The sequence below is a fragment of the Megalobrama amblycephala genome, linkage group LG5 (assembly GCF_018812025.1).
Source record: "Megalobrama amblycephala isolate DHTTF-2021 linkage group LG5, ASM1881202v1, whole genome shotgun sequence".
Lineage (NCBI taxonomy): Eukaryota > Metazoa > Chordata > Actinopteri > Cypriniformes > Xenocyprididae > Megalobrama > Megalobrama amblycephala.
Window position 1 is genome coordinate 1,881,678 of NC_063048.1, and position 23,173 is coordinate 1,904,850.

Consider the following 23,173-nt stretch of genomic DNA (forward strand, 5'->3'; position numbering starts at 1 on the left):
TCTGATAGTGAGTGACTGGTGAACTGGGAGAATAGAAGAGTTAACTATAGCTACCAGTACAATTGTTCATCTGATATGAATAAAACACATAGATGAATTATAATTGAGAGGATTATTAATGCAGCTTCCATAGACATCAGTGTGTATTTAACCAACTATAAATATTTTTTTGCTAGTACTTATGTGTATTTAAGTGTCTGAAACCTAAAATAAACATTATGTGGTTGAAAACACCGAATAGTTGACAAGTGCTGATAGCGTTGTCCGTCACGAAAGCACGTTTGACGTTAACAGTTGATCACGTCATGCACTGAATTTCCGTTGTTAGCCCATGCATTTAAGTGGCATCGAAATCTGTGTTCTGATTCGGACCAGTCATATAGGTACTGGTACCATATTGGCACTGGGTTTTGGTACCCACCCAGAGCTGTTACTTTACTATGAGATCATACTTAAATGGTTAGTTCGCCCAAAAATGTCATTAATTACTCATCCTCATGTCGTTCCAAACCCTTAAAACTCTCATTCGTTTTCATAACATGATTGAAGATACTTTTAATTAAATCTGAGAGATTTCAATTAGTCTATTTACCCAAAACGTTCATAAAGAGATATGAAATATGAACTAATCCTAGTCTTCAGAAGAGACATGATCACTTTACATGATGAACACATTTAATTTAGTAAACTTTTATTCACATGTATGTTGTGTTTCCTGAATAGAGCATGTGATAAGGTGTTTTTAACGTTCTCCTGACCCCTGCAGTATGATGCCATCAGGGTGAACCAGCTGTACGAACAGGCCAAGTGGGCCATCTTACTGGAGGAAATCGAATGCACCGAGGAGGAGATGATGATGTTCGCCGCCCTGCAGGTACGTGCACGTCAGAGCCATGGCAGAATTTATGTGAACGCGGCGTCTGTTAGGATTGCTGTGTAAGCCCAGCGTTTGACAGTCTGCAGTCTTCACTCAGGTCCTCTCGTGCCGTTAATGAATTGGATGGGCTCTGTGCCTGACTGCGTAGCATCTGCAGTGTGCAAACGTTCTGCTGCCACATTTGTACAGTGCTGCGTTTGTTTTCACTGGCCCTTTGGCCAACGATGACCCTGCTATTTCAGACCCTCATAAATGTTGAGTGACAACACCTCAGGACGCCTCACTGTCTTCACATCATGTAAATATAGAGTGGGCGTCTGTTACGGGGAGGTGGGACGCGGAAGACCACCCAGAGTCTCCAGCAGCCTGATGTACTAAGGAGGTGTTGGTTTCTCCAGCAGGAGATGTATCGGTGGTGTCGACTGTCTCTGTTTACGTACTGAGAGTTTAAATTAGTCAGGTCTGTCCCTCCCCATCAGTCCGCGCCACGTTGTGTCAGTGGATATGAGATTGGCTTTGCCTCTGATCCGTGTCTCTGGGTAGAAGAGCTCGTCAACATCAGACATCAGCAGGTCTAAGTTTAGCTAACATTACAGCGAGTCTGTTAACTGTTGAGAGAAATCGGTATGCCATTGACTTACTAACCACTCTCATCCGAGCAGAGAAATGACATGAAAATGCCTTCCGGCCTCCATTTTGAAACTGGATCTGTCATCGGTATACGTTTGCACGTATCAGTGCTTCTGTGGTCCAGCTGTTCACTGTAGTACCATGGGGATCGTTTGACTGCTAATTTTAATTGTAAGAATGAAGTCACGGGCTTTATCTCATACAGGAAATAAAGTGGAGTTGATTCACCTTCAAGAAATGTTGTTTGTTCATCTCAGGAGGACTAAGCAGGATAATTATCATTAACTAAAACTAATAAAAACATTTCTGTTAATTGAAATGAAGCTAAAATAAAATATAAATGTTAGTTATAATATGTTAGTTCGCTTTATTTAATAGTTATAAAATTAAACTAAAATGAGAAATGATGCATTGGCATTAAACTGAAATTATTAACTGGAAATAAATAAAAACTAAAACTGAAATAAAAATAGATTAAAACCTAAGTATTTAAAAAAAAAAAAAAAAAAAACTAATATAATGACAAAAGCACATAATAAAGTGACTAAAAATTAAAAAATGAACATGAAAAAAAAACTAAAAATATATATAAAAAGGCTAACTCAAAATATTAATAAAACTAAAATAAAAACGTAACCCTTGGGTTGAAGTAAATATTGTATTAGCAGTTTTATTTTCCATTTATTTTGAAAGACTTTTGCAATTTTTGCTGCTTGTGTGAATACAATTTAAAAACAAATATGAAATAAATATTACATTTCACAAATGCATCACATTTTAAAACCTAAAAAATATTTGGACATGAACATTTTAGTGACAAATTCACTTATATTTATTTGGAAAATCATCCAGTAACAGTGTTGGATGCAAAATAGAGCAGGGCTAAAAAATGCTCCATCTCGGGAGGTCAAAGTAAATATTGTATTCGCCCTTTAGTTTTCCATTTATTTTGTAATAAATAAGTTTTGCAGTGTTTGCAGCCCTGAAATTGAGGACATTATGAATACAATTTAAACGCAATTAATGAAAATGATAAAGTTATAAATATAAATGTTTTACAATTTGCATTGAAAAATTCAGTTTTAAGTGGGAAAAATGTATCATTTTGATTTGTGTTTTTATTTGCAGTACCACATCAACAAGCTGTCCATCATGTCTTCAGAGAATCACATGAACAACAGTGAGAAGGAGGTGGATGAGGTCGATGCAGCTCTCTCAGACCTGGAGATCACCCTGGAGGGAGGAAAGACGTCCAACACGCTGGTACTGAAACACTCCACCCAACTATGGCAGCCACACACAGGCCTTTATCACACTTCTGCTTTGAAAATAACTTCTGCTGTAGACTTTATCAGTGCATTGGCCATAGCACGGGAGCGGCATGATTTATTGACGGATTATCATCACAACACAACAGTCTCATCAATCAGGAATGATGAAAGTGGTATCATGTCATTCTGACGCATGTTTATCATCTAAAAGTGTATGTGCAGTACTTCACATCTGACCACCAAAGGTCTGACCACCTTTGTTAAAGAAATGCAAGAATATAATGCAAACAACATATCACATTAAAGAGCACTAGAATTAGACAAGCTTATGCAACATGAAGCATTAATTATGAGTAAAGACTGCACAAATGAAACTACGTTTTGCACTGCTTCCATGCTCTTGCTTTACTTTCCAATATAACACTCTGAGGTCTAAAAAACGCGCCGGCGCGTTTTGCAGGTTTTTTTTCACATTGCAGCAAAACAGACTTAAAATACTCTGTCATTTTTTTGTCATAGAAACATAAGTAATACATCAATTGAAACTATAGAATATCTCCTTTTATTTGTATACACTCAGAGTAAAAACAAAATGTTGTGCTTTTTGTAAAATAAAAGAAAACTAACATGATGCGTGATCTCTCATCTCCCTCTGAACGAAGTCCAATCTGATAGTTCTCAGAAAATGAAGTGTAACTTAGTGAATACTAATCAAAAAAAATTCATACTTATGTCTAACAAAACGTTGAAATGTCAGGTTTTAAATCGTGCAAGTCAAATCGAAAACAAACATTCTGTGTTTATGTAATCTGAATGAAAAGAGAGCCATGTCAGAAGTCCGTGATTCAGCTCATTACCCACTAATGCGGCCACACCCACGGAGCCAGCGCTATTCACAGGCAAATTCAGAGACAACACATGCATTCATCATCTCAATCGTGTATTTATTGCCTTGAAAATTGTTTATCTGGATGAAAAGGCCATGGTTAGCGATCTCTGGAAGACATTCAGTAAATTCCTGTTTGTTTTCTTCTATTGATAAGTTTTAAGTGAGTTTTTGTTTCTTTAGCGCCCTCCGGCTGTAGTATGAATTGGTAAACACCATTCATGGAATATCGTCTTCTTCTTAGGTGAATTTGTGGACTAAAATGCACAGAGCGCCCTCCGGCTGCAGTATGAATTGCAAACACCAGCGCTCATAGAGATAACAATGAATATTAAATAAAAAATAACTCCTCTGTATAGAAAATTGACATAAACATATGAGAATCCTATATTTCTCCAAATGTGCATGCTTTTAAACTAAAAGCCTATATTCAGACTCTTTGCATCACAGAAATACATTATATTTAAAGTATAATATAAACCATTATTTTATATTGTAATAAAATTTTTCTGTATGTTTCATATACCATGATGAGCTTGAGACATCACAGAAGTTTTTTTTCACAGCCTACCTGACTGAAATGCCTCATTAATATGCAAGTCTTTTCAGGTCATTACTATTCAATTCTTTTGTCTTCACAGGTGAGAATGAGCCATTATTCATGGAGATTCACGCCTCCTCGCATACCGTGTTTCTTGGCAAAAAGTGTCTTACAAAAACTAAATCAGTATATTGTTATAAATGAAAGAGTAGTCAGCATAATTTTTACATAATTTTGAAGCAAAAACTCTAGTCTACAACCTTCAATACCCAAAAGTCTTGTGAACACAGATTTAATATACTTTTATTGGCCTTATATCAGTGACTTAAGTTTTTTGTTTTTTCAGTAACCACGCATAAACGTTATTCCTTCAAAAACACAAACATGTACACACATGTTCCTCACATATTATGGTAGCCTAGTTTGTGCTGAATACAGTGTAATGACACTTGTGTCATTAATATGTTTATGAACAACTGAAAAAAGCACAAATGTCAGGGCATGTCAAAACTTCTCCAGGCCCCAAATCAGCCTCAGACTCCAGAGGGATAATCTCCAAATGGTAGATCAGTTCAAATAAAGGAATATAAAGCCGATTATTCAGTAATAACTGGTTTGGTCATATTAAACGAGTCGTGTCCTCTGTGTTTGAATGCAGTGATGGGATAGCACTGTATTGCAGATGAAATTGGAGTTTAATCATAACAGACATTCCAGCAAAATAAATAAATAAAATTAAAATGTGTATTCAGGTTATTTTTATCTTAAGCAACATGCAGCTGTTCTGTGGTTTGTGAATAAAAGACATCTGTAAGGTTTTGACATTGTTACTCCAACAACTTTATTTATAACTTTATTAATGCACTTTGTGTTCTCAGGGTGACATCACATCCATTCCTGAACTGGCCGACAATGTAAAAGTCTTCAAGTGAGTTGAAGTTGGAGAAATGTTGAGATTTATTGATTTTGGTCTCAAATGCCTTTATTATTGTAGATTATAAAAGGCCTATTGCTATATGTAGCATATAGACTATGTATTAGTCTGTTTAAAGTGTAAATTCTGTAATTTCCACAACACTATTAGCAACAAAATGAATTACAGTGTGATTATGAGTGGTCCAAATGGGTCCGATGTGACATAATATTGGCTCAAACAATGCTGTGAGTCGACCAGATCTGTTTGTCCAAACAATGGCAGGCAAAGGGAAGTGGTTAAAATGCTAGTGGCAAAGAAATTACACTGCAGATTTTTATAATGTTCTTGTATTGTGTTGAAGAACATGTTTTCATTTATTTCGCTGTATTGGCCTGGATAACATTGAAAGAGAGTGTGTGGAAGAGCTGATCTTTACTTTCAACAGAAGAGAATAATCTCTCATCAGAGTCATTCCCCTTTCGCTTATACCTCAGACCAAAGAAACTCACTCTGAAAGGATACAAGCAGTACTGGTGCACGTTCAAAGACATCACAATCTCCTGCTACAAGAGCCGCGAGGAGGCCCACGGCATGCCGGCGCACCAGATGAACCTGAGAGGTGAGCGTTCGCTGCAGACACATGATGCGCTGGTGGAAAGTGTGTTTACTCGGGGTGTGAATCTTTTGGTGCGGTCACGATATGATTAAAAAATCGATTCTCCAGTTTGAATCAAATTTCGATTCGATATGTGCATAGATTTGATTTGTGTTACTTTTCCTGTTTGACTGGGGTAGACAGTTTAACAGGTCGAAAATAATCCCACTGAATTAAATGTGAACCTTGAAATTTATTTGTTTTTTCTTCTCATTTTATTCAACCCAATATTATAAAACAAATGCTGACTGCGATCATTGCACACATGCCTGGCAGTCTTCTGTAATCAAGCAAGGCAGGCAATTTTATTTTATTTTTGATATTAAAAATAAGAACAAAGAAGCAAATAACAAACAATAGGACAAATACAATTAAAATAATATTTTTTTCAGGTACAGTAGCCTAGATTTAGTAACATGTAAGAAATACTACAGAAATTGAATAATCAAATGAAAAAATTTTAATTAAATAAAAAATTATTCATATTAATTATACAGAAATTATTTAGTCAAAAACAGTGAGTGATTTTTTTTCTTTATTAACATTACTAAAACAGATGGCTACAGTTTATGAGGCTGCTGTCCCTTTAAGAAATGCACATATCTAATATACTGTTACACATCTCGTTTTCTCCTAACCGTTTCTGTCCGTTTAGGACATACAAGATCGAATCGCAATTTATATGTGAATTGATTTTCCCCCCACCCTAGTGTTTACCACACTGTTTCTCATCTGCTGTTTCTCTGTAGGCTGTGAAGTCACACCAGATGTGAACATCTCCGGTCAGAAATTCAACATCAAGTTGCTAATTCCTGTAGCAGATGGTATGAATGAGATCTGGCTGCGGTGTGATACTGTGAGTAAGATTTCTATTGTTTATCCACACATTATTATTATTGTATAATAAATCACCTCACATCTTCAGGTGTCTTTAAAAAGAAAAAGTGACACGTTGCTTTACTTGTTACTTCAAGTAATTATACAAAACGTGACCCGACCCCAGCACACTCAGCAGGGTTATTATATTTAAATAAATCTAAAGCCATAAAGCATTACTTGAAATATAATAAACTTTGACTGAAATAACATAACATTTTAAAAAACTGGAAGGCTGGAATACACTACATGGCTTTTGCTCAGATTTGCAGTCGGGATGAGTTGACAATAGTTGCTGAAGGTCTGTTTCAGTCTACAGATTTATGGTCAGTCAGAGCTGACAGATTTCAGAAAATTGCCCAGTGTATGATGGTCACAGAACCCAGTCGTTTTAGCTTCAGACTGTGGCGCAGTTGGAGGAAATCATATGAGAAGACATATGGTAGTGTACAACACGTCACTACTGAAACCACAGCTGTCCTTCATCCATCAGTGTTGCAATTAGTTTTCAAAGCTGGAAACTTTCCATGGGAATTAATGGGAATAAACAGGGAATTTGCAAAATTGCCAGTTAGCCTATAACAGGGTACTTAAATGTAGTTGAAAAAACATCTTGCAGCATAATGTTGGTCAAAACAACCATATTTAATGCAATTTTAGTTGAATTTTTAACCTGCACATTCATTCCTCAGTCACATTATTTCATGTTATGATCAAACAAAATGTTTATATTTGTTTTTATATGATACATTTTAAATAAATATTATAAATTTCCCAAAATTTCCAATTAATTCTCATAAATTCCTGTTAAGTTTCCAAATTGGAATATTTCCAAAATTCCCCAGGTTAAGTTCCTGTGGAAAGTTTCTGGAAATTTACCGGAAACTTTCCGCCCCTTTGCAACCCTAGTTGCAATAAAATACAAAAGTAAATTAACAAACAGTCATAACAAATTAGCTTTGATGTTTGACTCATCTGCACAGATAAATAACCATACACTGACCGCGTCTGCCATCCCAAGACTCATTTTTTTCTTGTGCAACTCAGAGTCGCTACAACAACTACTGCGCTCATCTCCTGTACATCCATGTTTGTTTCATCTGTCATGCGTCTCCTAGAACGAGGAGTGATTTGAAAGTCTGGTAGTTTATAATCCTCAGTCGTTTAGTGTATGATGACCGGTTTGCAAGTCTGCAAGTGTATGAGTTTTAAAATCAGTTCAGATTTGAAGTCATGTAGTGTATTCCAACTTTTAGTAACATTTCTCATTTTCATTTAGTCTAATTTAATGCAGTATTAATTTAATTAAAAATAAATAATTAAAAATATTAAAAGTACTATAATAGCATCCTCAGTGATAGTAAAGTAACACTGCCACTCTGTCGTCTGATCCCTGTCCTTCAGGAGAAGCAGTACGCTCAGTGGATGGCAGCTTGTCGTTTGGCCTCCAAGGGGAAGACGATGGCAGACAGTTCCTACAACTTGGAGGTCCAGAACATTCTGTCCTTCCTGAAGATGCAGCACATGAACCCTGATCCTCAGATCATAGAGCCCATCACCACCGACATCAACCCCGAGTGTCTGGTGTCACCACGATACCTGAAGAAATACAAGAACAAGCAGGTAACAATGCATGGTCATAAACAGCAGTATATCAAAGATTACATGTGGCACTGAGCCCTACTTGGTAAATGTTTAGGGTAAATAATTATTTTTTTAGGTCACACTTAAGATTAGGGTCCAATTCTCACTATTAGCTAACTATTAACTATGACTTTTGCCTTAATAAACTCCTAATTACTACTAGTAAGGTTAAGTTTAGGTAGTTGGGTAGGATTAAGAGGATGTAGAATAAGGTCATGCAGAATAAGGCATTAATATGTGCTTTATAAGTACTAATAAACAGCCAATATCATAGTAATATGCATGATAATGAACAACTAGTGAGAATTGGACACTAAACTAAAGTGTTACTTTTTCTAAACAAATGCGCTCAAGACAATTTTGCATTGCAGGGCATCTGGTGAAATTTTTCAAAAGAATGTCTTTTTTGTAATACTTGATTCAAAAACAAGAGAAAAGTGAAAGTATGTAGGGAGTGAGCGTGTGTGGGAGTCGACAGACGGCTCCTGTGTGCCGCTGGTGTCGTCTTACAGTGGCCCTGGACTCAATCCAGCCTCTGTGATGCTGGGGGATGGTGGGCTTCCTGTCCTCCCATCTCACTTGCTCCCCCACCAGCTTATCGCTGGAAGAAAGTTTGAGGAGTTGGGGTGGGGTCTTCAGAAACAGGCGGGAAGAACATACAGGAAACAAGCCATGCCTGGGAATGTGGAGAGGGAGTCTAGGAAGAAGACAGCAGATTGTAATGTGAGAGTGACGTTTGAGTTCAGATGATTCCTGAACGCTTTCCATGCATTACAAGCTCCAAGTCTTTTCTTCAAAGGCTTCCTCTGGGATTTTACTCCCAGAGGACGTGGGACTGAAAACACTCGCTTTGGGAAACAAGGATAGATGACTTTCTCACTTCCAGTCTTGTTAAACTCAACAAGACCAGCAAAGCGGATGTAGTCATCCGAATGGTGGGGAGGTCTCTCCGGTGTTCTCGGGTTTTAAGCATGTGTGGCGCCACCTTGTGGAGTCAAGGGTGTATGTAAAATGTCCAGGTTAATCATAAACTACAGCTCAGCCGTGAACTTTGGACCCCTTTTTATATGTTTAAAACCCTAGGGTTTCTAGACTAAACCTGTCGATTTGTGCTCAGCACAAAAGCACATTACTTTTATTTCTTTATAATTCATTATTTGGTTTTTGTCTTTTTATTTTGAGCTTGATGAACGAACCAAAAGATTTAAAAAACTAGAAGAGTGAGGCTTGATGATGAACTTTGATGTTGGTTTGGCAAAGCCTAGTTTGAAAGTTTCAAAAACGTTTAAAAGCTTGAAGGTTTTACTAATACAATACAAACTACTTCAGATAACATTGGAAACCTCATTAAAAAAGCCATCTATAGTTGTTGCTTGGCATTGTTAACATGTTGCTGGCATGTTCTTATATTTTGTTAGCATGCTTTTGCATATTTTTTATATGTATCTGAGTGCTGCGTATTTTAACACATTGCTAAAATGTTTTAGCTCATTTTTAGCATGCTTCTAGCATTTTTAGATCGTTCCTAGTACAAATATATATTTGTTTCTAGCATTTTTTTAGCATGTTTCTAGCATGATTTACCATGTTTGTCCTTTGTCCTTGTCCTTGGCTATTTGTTAAGCTTTGCTGGCGATTATAAGAGTTATTGTATGAAAGTTTTGACCATCTCAATGAAAGTTTATGGAAATTTGGGTCTGTTTGGAAGTCCGACACTGGAATTTCGAAAGTCAGATCTCTTAGAAAAGATGTGGCGTACCGAGTTAGAGCATCTTGAAGCTCTGTGCCAAGTTTGGTGGTCATAGCTTGAAATATATACGTCGTGTAACTGTTAGAAATTTGGTCTTTAACGAAGAATAGTTTATCAGCATGTTGGATTTTTCAAGCCAACATAAACCATAAGATTTATTAAATGAATCAGTCTTACATCAGTGCAGATAAAGCTTGAACTGAGTTTTCCCATTGTAATCCATGAGGATGAATCTACACTAGGCCCAACTTCCACACAGTTTGTAGTCTTCTGCTTGGTTTTATGGTATAGCAGCATCTCTGTTAATCGACACATTTCTGCGTCTGCACAGTATGCACGGTCAATCCGCCTGGACCGAATGTGATCCCAGTGCAGGCGTCTCGTGCGTGTTCCTCTGCTCTCTCCTGTCCAGCTGCCTCAAGTGAACCTCCCTGCTGTATACTCACATGTGCACCCTGCCCCTTTCTCTCTCTGTACATTAACGGTTATTGTTATTCTGCTTGTTTACGGCATTGTTCATTTATTTGCTTTTCCCTTGTTTCCTCTCTGTGTTCCTCTTCCTGTTTCCACCCTCCTCAGCCAGGCTTTGTCAGGGACTTGGTAAGTCACTCGTTTGACAGCTGGTAAATGTCCATGACCTACTAACACTGGTGCTGTGTCTTACTCCAGTAATCCTTCCATTAACCACTTTACCAGTTATTGCTGTAGCTCAACCCAAAAGCTCACATTTCAAGTTTGTTTTTAACATTTAAAGATCATGTTTTGAGTCACTGGTGTCTCCCCCAGAACAGCTGTTTGCCTGACTGATGTTGAGTGTATGACTGCTGTAAAAACTTTCATTTCATAAATATTTTAGAAATATTCAAATCAAATATAGAAGCAACTTGTAGTCTCATGACTTGAGCTTATGATGCCATATTAAACTGTAATACTGTCAGCCTTATTTTTTATAATTCAAGCATGATTATATCCCTAAATATAATTATATTGTTATTATTATTATTATTATTATTATCATCATCATCATTTTTTATTACAATTATTGTTTTGTGATATTAATTTAGATGACACAATGCTGATTTTTACAGCCTCCTGAAGGGACATGGTGATGGTAAGAAAAGAGATGGGAGGAAAAATTATTCTCAATTGTTTCTCGAGGGAATCCGAGAAATTGAGTTTTTTGGGGAAATGCAATAGTTTTGCGAGAGAATGTGAAGTTTTTTGGGGAAACGCAATAGTTTTGAGTGAGAATGTAAAGTTTTTTGGGGAAATGCAATAGTTTTGAGTGAGAATGTGAAGTTTTTTGGGGAAATGCAATAGTTTTGAGTGAGAATGTAAAGTTTTTTGGGGAAATGCAATAGTTTTGAGTGAGAATGTAAAGTTTTTTGGGGAAATGCAATAGTTTTGAGTGAGAATGTAAAGTTTTTTGGGGAAATGCAATAGTTTTGAGTGAGAATGTAAAGTTTTTTGGGGAAATGCAATAGTTTTGAGTGAGAATGTAAAGTTTTTTGGGGAAATGCAATAGATTTGAGTGAGAATGTAAAGTTTTTTGGGGAAATGCAATAGTTTTGAGTGAGAATGTAAAGTTTTTTGGGGAAATGCAATAGTTTTGAGTGAGAATGTAAAGTTTTTAGGTAAATGCAATAGTTTTGAGTGAGAATGTAAAGTTTTTAGGTAAATGCAATAGTTTTGAGTGAGAATGTAAAGTTTTTTGGGGAAATGCAATAGTTTTGAGTGAGAATGTAAAGTTTTTTGGGGAAATGCAATAGTTTTGAGTGAGAATGTAAAGTTTTTTGGGGAAATGCAGTAGTTTTGAGTGAGAATGTAAAGTTTTTTTAGGGAAATGCAATAGTTTTGCGAGAGAATCATAACATTTCATGGGGTAATGCAATAGTTTTGAGTGAGAATGTAAAGTTTTTTGGGGAAATGCAATAGTTTTGAGTGAGAATGTAAAGTTTTTTAGGGAAATGCAATAGTTTTGCGAGAGAATCATAACATTTCATGGGGTAATGCAATAGTTTTGAGTGAGAATGTAAAGTTTTTAGGGAAATGCAATAGTTTTGAAAGAGAATGTAAAGTTTTTAGGGAAATGCAATAGTTTTGAAAGAGAATGTAAAGTTTTTAGGGAAATGCAATAGTTTTGAAAGAGAATGTAAAGTTTTTAGGTAAATGCAATAGTTTTGAGTGAGAATGTAAAGGTTTTTAGGGAAATGCAGTAGTTTTGAGTGAGAATGTAAAGTTTTTTAGGGAAATGCAATAGTTTTGCGAGAGAATCATAACATTTCATGGGGTAATGCAATAGTTTTGAGTGAGAATGTAAAGTTTTTAGGGAAATGCAATAGTTTTGAGTGAGAATGTAAAGTTTTTTGGGAAATGCAGTAGTTTTGAGTGAGAATGTAAAGTTTTTTTAGGGAAATGAAATAGTTTTGAGTGAGAATGTAAAGTTTTTTAGGGAAATGCAATAGTTTTGCGAGAGAATCATAACATTTCATGGGGTAATGCAATAGTTTTGAGTGAGAATGTAAAGTTTTTAGGGAAATGCAATAGTTTTGAGTGAGAATGTAAAGGTTTTTAGGGAAATGCAATAGTTTTGCGAGACAATCATAATGTTTCATGGGGGAATGCAATAGTTTTGAGTGAGAATGTAAAGTTTTTAGGGAAATGCAATAGTTTTGAAAGAGAATGTAAAGTTTTTAGGGAAATGCAATAGTTTTGAAAGAGAATGTAAAGTTTTTAGGGAAATGCAATAGTTTTGAAAGAGAATGTAAAGTTTTTAGGTAAATGCAATAGTTTTGAGTGAGAATGTAAAGGTTTTTAGGGAAATGCAGTAGTTTTGAGTGAGAATGTAAAGTTTTTTAGGGAAATGCAATAGTTTTGCGAGAGAATCATAACATTTCATGGGGTAATGCAATAGTTTTGAGTGAGAATGTAAAGTTTTTAGGGAAATGCAATAGTTTTGAGTGAGAATGTAAAGTTTTTTGGGGAAATGCAGTAGTTTTGAGTGAGAATGTAAAGTTTTTTTAGGGAAATGAAATAGTTTTGAGTGAGAATGTAAAGTTTTTTAGGGAAATGCAATAGTTTTGCGAGAGAATCATAACATTTCATGGGGTAATGCAATAGTTTTGAGTGAGAATGTAAAGTTTTTAGGGAAATGCAATAGTTTTGAGTGAGAATGTAAAGGTTTTTAGGGAAATGCAATAGTTTTGCGAGACAATCATAATGTTTCATGGGGGAATGCAATAGTTTTGAGTGAGAATGTAAAGTTTTTAGGGAAATGCAATAGTTTTGAGTGAGAATGTAAAGGTTTTTAGGGAAATGCAATCGTTTTGAGTGAGAATGTAAAGGTTTTTAGGGAAATGCAATAGTTTTGAAAGAGAATGTAAAGTTTTTAGGTAAATGCAATAGTTTTGAGTGAGAATGTAAAGGTTTTTAGGGAAATGCAATAGTTTTGCGAGACAATCATAATGTTTCATGGGGGAATGCAATAGTTTTGCGTGAGAATGTGAAGTTTTTTGGGGAAATGCAATAGTTTTGCGTGAGAATGTAAAGATTTTTAGGGAAACGCAATAGTTTTGCATGAGAATGTGAAGTTTTTTGGGGAAATGCAATAGTTTTGCGTGAGAATGTAAAGATTTTTAGGGAAACGCAATAGTTTTGCATGAGAATGTGAAGTTTTTTGGGGAAATGCAATAGTTTTGCGTGAGAATGTAAAGATTTTTAGGGAAACGCAATAGTTTTGCATGAGAATGTGAAGTTTTTGGGGAAATGCAATAGTTTTGCGTGAGAATGTAAAGATTTTTAGGGAAACGCAATAGTTTTGCATGAGAATGTGAAGTTTTTTGGGGAAGCAGAATAGTTTTGCAAGAGAATCCAAATGTTTCGCGAGTGAATGCAAAGTTTCTTGTGGATACGCAATCGTTTTTCCAAGAAAACATAACGTTTCATGGGGAATGCAATAGTTTTGCAAGAGAATGCAAAGGTTCTCGGAGGAGTGCAATACTTTAAGCATTAAAATTTTCCTCTCGTTTTTTCCCATCATCATGTCCCCATAGGGGCTCCATAGTTTTTCACTGTAATCAACATATTATTTGTCTAATAGGATGTTTAAAATCTTACAGAAATCATTATTTGAAAGGGGCTTCTGTGTAATTGAAAGACCCTTTTAGGCGGTTTGTAGCATGTCAGCTGATCTACTCTGATAGAAACTTTCATGAGGCAAGTCATTGATCAGTGGGAGACTCCAGTGACAGCACTCACTTTATGTGAAAATGTTTCATGTTGTGGGGAAATGGGAACTAAACAATGGTAGCTGGGATTGCAATGGCTTCTGTGTATGTTTGTTAAGTCGCATGTGTAACAGATCATAAGGGATGCTTGAATAACAGGAGGCGTCTCATATGTTCACTGTGATATTACTGGTGATTGGATGCAGCAGTATCATATCGAAGTGTCTGGTGTTGCATTCTTCTCTGGGGTTGTTTCCTAATGACTCTCTCTACTTCTGCTTAAGTTATGATGGCTTGTAGCACTTGTTTATTAATATTCACATATGCATTATCCTCAGATTTCCGCCCGTATTCTGGAAGCTCATCAGAATGTGGCTCAGATGAGCCTCATTGAGGCCAAGATGCGCTTCATACAGGCATGGCAGTCCTTGCCAGAGTTTGGAATCACCCATTTTCTTGCCAAGTAAGTGTCTTCTAGAAAACCCGACGTTTCTGTCAGATATCTTGATCAAATGTTTGAGTGCCAATAAAAACAGACGTCCGTGTTGAAGGGATAGAAAGCTCTAGGACATGTCTTCCTCTTGATTTCTGTTGTTAATTGTGAAATGTCATCAAATTAGGTTTCAGGGGGGCAAGAAAGACGAGTTGATCGGCATCACCTACAACAGACTGATCCGTATGGACGCCAGCACAGGAGACGCCATCAAGACCTGGCGCTTCAGCAACATGAAACAGTGGAACGTCAACTGGGAGATTAAGATGGTAAGATGCTCTGTATGTTACGCCTTCATCCCATGATGCCATTGACTGTTGCTAATAATGGTGATGTTGTTGTGAACGAGGCTCCACGTTAATCTTTTCTCCAGGTAAATGTCAATGGCCTAATTACATCATTTGTAACAATGGCTTGTGTTGTTCGAGGGTTAGTTCACCCAAAAATGAAAATTCTGTCATTAATTACTCTCCCTCATGTCGTTCCACACCCGTAAGACCATCATTCGTCTTCAGAACACAAATTAAGATATTTTTGATGAAATCTGAGAGCTTTCTGTCCCTCCACTGACAGCTTATGCGACTACCACTTTCAGACACTTTCAAAAACATCATTTACCACATTTACAAAATATGAATCTCCAACATGTTGACGTGAGAGCAGATGTTGCGTGAACAAAGTACTGCATAAATAAAGTGGTAAATTATGGGTTTTTTTTTTTTTTGCATAAACAAATCACTTGCGTCGCTTCATAACATTGAGGTTAACCCTCTGGAGTCTGAGGCTGATTTGGGGCTTGGAGAAGTTTTGACATGCCCTGACATTTGTGCTTTTTTCAGTTGTTCATAAACATATTAATGACAAAAGTGTCATTACACTGTATTCAGCACAAACTAGGCTACCATAATATGTGAGGAACATGTATGTACATGTTTGTATTTTTGAAGGAATAATGTTTATGCGTGGTTATTCAAAAAACAAAAAACTTAAGTCACTGAAATAAGGCCAAAAAAAGTATATTAAATCTGTGTTCACAAGACTTTTGGGTATTGGAGGTTGTAGACTAGAGTTTTTGCTTCAGAATTATGTAAAAAATTATCCTTCCTACTCCTTCATATAAAACAATATATTGATTTAGTTTTTGTAAGACACTGTTTGTCAAGAAACACAGTATGCGTGGAGGCGTGAATCATCATGAATAATGGGCCATTCTCACCTGAGAAGACAAAAGAATCGCATAATAATGACCTGAAATGACTTGCATATTAATGAGGCCTTTCAGTCAGGTAGGCTGTGAAAAAAACCCTCTGTAATAATGTCTCAGCTCATCATAAACAGCAATACTGTGAAATATTATTACAATTTAAAATAATGGTATTCTATTATATTCTTTAAAATATAATGTATTTCTGTGATGCAAAGTGTCTGAACAATTATGTTACCTCTATGGCATTTCATATAGGCTTTTAGCTTAAAAGCATGCACATTTGGAGAAATATTGATGGATTCTTATATATTTATGTCAATTTTCTATACTGAGAAGTAATATTTATTGTCATCACTATGAGTGCTGGATACTGTGTTTTTAATTCATACTTGCAGCCAGAGGGCGCTCTCTGTACACCTTTAGGCCACAAATTCATATAAAGAAGAAAAGGAACTAGGAACTAACGGCATGTCTTCTAGAGATCGCTAACCATTGCTTTAACATCCAAATAAACACTTTTCAAGACAATAAATACACGATTGAGACGATGAATGCATGTATTGCCTCTGAATTTGCGTCTGAATAGCGCTGGCTCCGTGGGCGTGGCCGCATTAGCGGATAATGAGCTGAATCACGGACTTCTGACATGGCTCTCTTTTCATACAGATTACATAAACACAGAATGTTTTTTTTTTTTGTGTCATTAGTATTCACTAAGTTACAGTTCATTTTCTGAGAACTATCAGATTGGACTTCGTTCAGAGGGAGACGAGAGATCACGCATCATGTTAGTTTTCTTTATTTTACAAAAAGCACAACATTGTGTTTTTACTCTGAGTGTACAAAAATAAAAGAAGACATTCTATAGTTTCAATTGATATATTACTTATGTCTCTATGACAAGAAATGATGGAGTATTTTAAGTCTGTTTTGCTGCAATGTGAAAAAAATCCTGCAAAACGCACTGGCGCGTTTTCAGACCCCAGGGAGTTAAACCACTGGAGTCACATGGATTTCTTTTATGATGTCTTTACTACCTTTCTGGACCTTGAAAATTGGTAGTTTCATTGGATCGTTGGGCCAGAGAGCTCTCACATTTCATCAAAAATATCTTAATTTGTGTTCTGAAGATGAACGAAGGTGTGAAACGACGGGAGGGTTTCATTTTTGGTTGAACTAACCCTTGAATATGCTTGTTTTGATTGCAGAAGTCCTACTGTCTTATTTCACACAGTGTTATTTGGCTCAGAATCACAGTATGTTTGTGTCATGAGTGCGAGTACAAAATGGTAAAGCACTAATAGACATTTTGCTATAATGTTTATATCGCACTATGAAATATCCTGTTCAGGGCTCGACATTAAGACTCATCATGTGCTTGTTCTTTGGGCAAGTAAATCGGTCATTCACTTGTCCAAGTAAAAAAGTTGCTTGTCCGAAAAAAAGCATGTTTTTTTGTGGTGTAAATATAACTTATTCTGAAACAATATTCTCATTAGTGTTGACTAAATCTGCATATTTGTGATATTTACTCCACATATTTACTTTTATATGGATATTTTTCCCTAATCTTATTAAATGTATGCTTCATCTTTTATTCTTAATTATTAAATTCTTAAAATTACAGCTGCATTAAATTATGTTATGAGATTGTTTTAAATATTTTTGAAAATACAAATAAGAAATGTTGGGGGAAAAATTATACTTTTAAACATTAAACTAAACCGCCAGTAGGTGGCAGCAAGTGACCGTCTTAATGAGTGAGTCATTGAATCTTTGACTCAATCGATTTGTTCAAAACGCTGAATCTTTCAGTAAAGTGTTGCTGCGAGATGCGCTGTGGTTCTGCTGTGATCTTTGTTTGGAACTATTTTCACTGCTGAAACAGAACAAAAACAGCCAATATTGCGTATAAATTGTAAGCGACTTAATATTAACTGCTTGTTTATTGAACTGTTGAATGACACATCTTCAATCGTGATGGTGTTCAGGAAAAGAGCTCTCTAGGTCGTGTGATGTTGCTTAACTGTATCATATTTTATAAATATAAAAACCCCACATTTTTCTTTGTTTCTTTGTGTGTGCTGCGCTCAAGTGTTAATGTCCAGCCCTGCAATTAAATTTAGTCTTCTGGCTGGTTCAGTTGCCAGAAATTCACCGTAAAAAATATGGTGACAATATTTCTGAAATTGCACATGGCGTATTGGTGTATGCTTTACAAACATATATAAGTGATGTAATGGTAATGTACCAAAATCTACTTTTTACCTTAAAATTTACTGGTAACCACTGTAATAATGCTGGTGGCATAATCGAAAGCCACGTTCATCGCATAAAACATGGCCAAAACTCGCATAGGATAACACTAAAATAATGCAATAGACCTGAATTAAATAAGAGAAAATATAACGCCTAATGAGAAGAAACATTTAAAACTATATAAAGTATAATCATATGTGATGGGAATGTCCTTTTACAGTTTTTCAGCATGAAATCAGACAGCAGAAGGCGTGCAGTAGATTGTGTGCAGCAGCCTTATCATGTTGTTCATTCAGAGGCGTCACACACATCACCTTGAGCCCTTCGTTCTGCACACATGAGCATCTGCTCTGTTCCCACGGCAGGTCACGGTGGAGTTTGCGGACGAGCCCAGTCTGGCGTTCATCTGTGCGGAGGTGGACTGCAAAGTGGTGCACGAGTTCATCGGCGGCTACATTTTCCTGTCCACGCGCGCCAAGGACCAGAACGAGTCTCTAGACGAGGAGATGTTCTACAAGCTGACCAGCGGCTGGGTCTGAGCGCCCCGCGCCGCGCCGGCGCCGCTTTATTCTTTTACTTTCACACTTCTTCTTTCTCCTTTAACCACTCCATCGTGGCCACATCATAATAGTTTGAAAACGGAAACTCGTTTCTTTTTTAATTCAGTCTATGCGCATGAACGCGTTCATAACACTAGCCGAAGTGCCGAGCGAGGACGTTCTGAGACCGTGCAGCGGTTTACTGCTTCCCTCCAGAAATGATTTCATCGTCCAGATGAAGCAATAGCTATGACCTTTCACCCTGAATAGAAGTACGCCAGCGAAAATGCCAATTATTTATTTGTCACTAACTTACGTTGCATCTCTCTGGGTAATTGTTGAATGTCGCGGTGCTCGTTTGTGCCATCTTTCATGATAACTGTGTCACGTTAATGTGATGTCGTAGAGAAGGATTTACACTAGCTTCAACGTTGCTGCTTCTGACACTACAAAATCCATTGGTTCTGTCATTTCTAAGCACTTCTAGCGTTAGGTTTGACGTTTCTGTCCTGTCATGTGTGTTCAACACTACATTTAATGACACAGATATTTTTTTTACACTATGAAGGAGGAGAGTCGCCCACTTTTTTGTAGCAAACAGCTTGTGGTGAAGCAACATAGGAGAACGTTATGAATCTGCTTTCCCACTGTAGGAAGTTTCTTTTTATTATTATTTTCCTATGAAGTCTGTTATTTTATTCCTCACTCTTTATTGTGAACCAGTATAGTATTATTCAAAAGCGTTTCTTTAATACGCACCAGCGATAGGTCACAAATCATGCGATTTTCTTTTTATTTCTTTCCAAAATGAAGGATAGCTAAATGAAGTATTAGATTTGTTTTGTATCTAATGTAAAAAACACAGGTTTTAAAACAGAAATTGTACAGTTATTTTGTTGCTGCTTTTTTCTGTCATTTTTTGGAAGTGTATTTTTTCCAGAAGAGAGGGAAAAAAAGCCATTTTTTGACATTTGAGGGTTTGGTGCCTGTCGATCTTAGAAATATATATAAGTGCATATGAAGAAGTGGAGAAAGTCTCAAGCTCCTGGCTGGAATAAAATCATGTAGATTGTGCCATTCTTGATGTCTCCGGTGAGAAGGAGCTTTTTTATTTAGTTTCTCCTGCCTTAACTGATAAATATCCACCGCTGCGAGAACATATAGGCTTTAAGAGCGTGTGTCATACACTTCAACACTATCGAGCGCTCGGACGGCGCATCACTTCTTGTCAGTATTGTCTCATGATGTTCCCCGTATGAAGGTGGTTTCAGAGCCAGAAATGAAGACTATTATTATTTTTTTTCTGTTTATTTGGTTTTGTTTTCTCAGATGTCAGCAGTGCATTGCATGGCCTGCTGTTTTAAGATTGTAAAAATGCCATTTACCTGACAAATAAATAAATAAAATCATTTTTATTTAAAATCTTAAGAGGATGATTCAACAGGCCTTTATTTCACGTGGTTTTCCCATCAGCCATGCAGGCGGCAGTGACCCGTCTTCACCACAAGAGAGCAGTCTTGAAAAACCTTCATGGCTTGTCCTGAAAGATGCAACAGTTTAGATGAATCCTGAATCAAAGGTATTGCACAAGTCAAGGTTTTCAAGGGATACTTCACCCAAAAATGACAGTTCTCTCATCATTTACTCCCACTTTCTTTCTTCAGATAAACACAAATGAAGATTTTTAGGAAAATATTCCATCTCTGTGAGTATAAAGTAAGTGATTGATAATAATATTGATATATCAGTGAAATACTGATATTAAAATAGTCTACTGTCATTATATGGACTCACAGAGATGGGTTATTTTTCTAAAAATCTTCATTTGTGTTAATCTCAAAAAAGGTCATATAGTGATGACATGAGGATGATTGAATGCTGAATTTTAATTTTTGGGTGGACTATCCCTTTAAATGTTATTATTTAGGCATTTTGGTAGCAGCATATTAATGAACAGAAAATGAAAGTGCTTATAAATTTACTGAAATGGACAAGCAACATCCTGTTTAAGCATTTGCTAATTGTTTAAAAAATAACCTTACAGTGCTTGAGAGTTTTTTTTAACCCTTATTTTGTACACTGTTTGTGGAAAACTGCAGCGCTGGGTATTTCTAACACGTTTCTGTCATGTTATGGTGCTGATGATTGATCGATCTGTTTAAAGGTTATTTAAAACACGTTAACAAGCCTCACCGATCAGCTGCAGGACGGGTGAAGAGAGCCGAAGTTCTGCGTAATCTTTATTTTAACTCATGATTATGAAGTATCAGATTGTCTGAGTTTGATGTATGATTATTTTATTCTGTCACTGTATGACCATAAATATGACACAACAAACTAGTTGATGTTCTTGGTCTTCTGTGACAGAGCTTTAACCAAAGACCTCCTCTGATCTGGAGATGTTTATGTGCTGTAAGAGCAGTCAAATAAATATACAAGAAAAACTACTTACTTTTCCATTTTTGTTTAATCCTGCCTTTTCATCAAAATGTTACTTTGACATGATATCTTGCATGCTGGGTATGCCAAACTGACTGTTCTTCACATTTTCATTTTTAAATATATTATAATAAGACTGATGGCTGCTGTCACTAAATTTTAAAACGTAGTTTTGTAAAGAAATTCATATTTATTTGATCTAAACGATCACTGCTTGTGTCTTTTTTACTTTGCTGTTTTATGGCATAATGTAGAGGAAATTTGTTCCATTTATAATTTTGTCTGATTGTTAGATCAATGGAGTATTAATAGGTGTTAACATATAACTAAATATAAATTATAAACCAATAATAAGCTTATTTGAGTTCATTTAAGAAATAGCAATTTTATTAACATATCCCTGCATGCATTAAACTACAAATAAATGCACCTTTCTTTAGAAATCCACACAACTTTAACAAGAATTAGATGCTCTCAATAACTCTAGTGGTGAAGAATGGAAGTGCAATTAAGGAGCGAGAGCTTTCCTAGAATAATGCAAAATAAATAAATAACTGATTCAAAAGTGCTTGAAATCCACATGAGCTCCTGAGGGGATGCTGACACATTCATCAATGTTGTACAAAACCGGCTAATACTTGACGCTCTTGAACTCAATGCATGGTCAGATCATATAATTATCTTGAATTAAAGGAGCACTTTCTTTAAATGATGAAGTTTGGTGTAATATGACACCAGTGGGTGTGGCCACACCTCCTCATGAAAGACCTTTGACCTAAAGATTGTCATCTCTTCATTATAAAGTTCAGTAAATGTAAACAAATATTATCGTGACAGGACCTGTTTAATTTGTTACAGCAGATTAACATGGATAAAATGCAAAAAATAAAGTTTTTTTTCTTCTTCTAAGGTGTTTAGATATCGCTGGCCCTCTGAATATGTGTATTAACCCTGTGAAATGAGTGTCTCTTTCTACCACAAACTGTGTGTTTTGAGAAAATATACACCGAATACAAAGCTTTAAAATATTGGTACATTTAAAGTGCCATATTATGCTCTATCAGATATGATCTGTCATGTAGTGTGTAATATAACTGTTTGTGAATGTAAAAGTTTCAAAGATCAAAGTGCAGATAAAGTTATTGTTTCCTTAAAAGAAAGAAGTGATTCTGAACTGAAACGAGTCGTCAGTAATTCAGTCTCACTTTCTGCTTCAGAGCAAAGCAGACTCGAGCAAAGAGCGAATCCCTGATCGAAGCGTTTCAGACACTGAGAGAAAAGAGCTGATGCTGCAGTGGATATTATGAGAAAATTAAAGTGTTTTTGACCTTGGACGCATGTAAACCTGTTGTAAGAGACTCCAAAACAACATTAGGATCCCTTCAAATAGAATAATAGGGCACTTTAAAGTTCAGTAAATTTTCATTGATATCCTGTTAAACAAATTTAATGTCAACACATGTTTTATCAGTGCGTCACATAAGCCAAATATAAGCTATGAATTAAACTCATATATTTGGGTTTGTTAAAAAACAGATTTATAATAGACTGTGTTCATAAACAAGGGTCTTTTCTAATTATTTCTAATAGACCTAATGGTGTGCAGTGATGGTAAAATGTTTATTGGTACAGTATATATAATCCAAATAACACATTTTATTAATTGAATATAAATGAAATTATTATAGCTGAACCTTAGTTAAAGGCACACTATGTAACTTGTTCAAAACAAATGCGTAACCTGATGATGCTGAGCGTGGAATCATGGGAGGTGTCATCTTCATGTCTAAGAGTACGACGAGACTCGGGCAGAAATCATATTCATGGATGAGATTATTAACATTACTGTAGTGTGAATCAGGATGTGGGAGCTGAACGAGGAGCTGGAGCGATTGCTAATGAGAGACGAGCGCGACACACGGCTCGAGAGCTGCGGGACTTTTATTATGCCACAGACGCCGATG

At 36.2% G+C, this 23,173-nt stretch overlaps 1 protein-coding gene across 4 annotated transcripts in view; it reads left to right on the top strand.

The window, feature by feature from the left end:
• fermt2 (FERM domain containing kindlin 2) overlaps positions 1-20,198 on the top strand; it is a 70,217-nt gene extending 50,019 nt beyond the window's left edge. For 2 of the 4 annotated variants that reach the window (XM_048190360.1, XM_048190362.1), the window contains 10 exons: positions 767-874; positions 2,636-2,770; positions 5,084-5,133; positions 5,616-5,740; positions 6,526-6,632; positions 8,057-8,275; positions 10,626-10,646; positions 14,611-14,735; positions 14,893-15,034; positions 18,597-20,198. In XM_048190360.1, coding sequence (XP_048046317.1) covers positions 767-874; positions 2,636-2,770; positions 5,084-5,133; positions 5,616-5,740; positions 6,526-6,632; positions 8,057-8,275; positions 10,626-10,646; positions 14,611-14,735; positions 14,893-15,034; positions 18,597-18,770 — 1,206 coding nt within the window. In that variant the 3' untranslated portion in view covers positions 18,771-20,198. The remainder of the gene's footprint in view (positions 1-766; positions 875-2,635; positions 2,771-5,083; positions 5,134-5,615; positions 5,741-6,525; positions 6,633-8,056; positions 8,276-10,625; positions 10,647-14,610; positions 14,736-14,892; positions 15,035-18,596) is intronic. The other 2 variants (XM_048190361.1, XM_048190363.1) reach the window with 1 other exon arrangement.
• Positions 20,199-23,173: the final 2,975 nt, after the last annotated feature.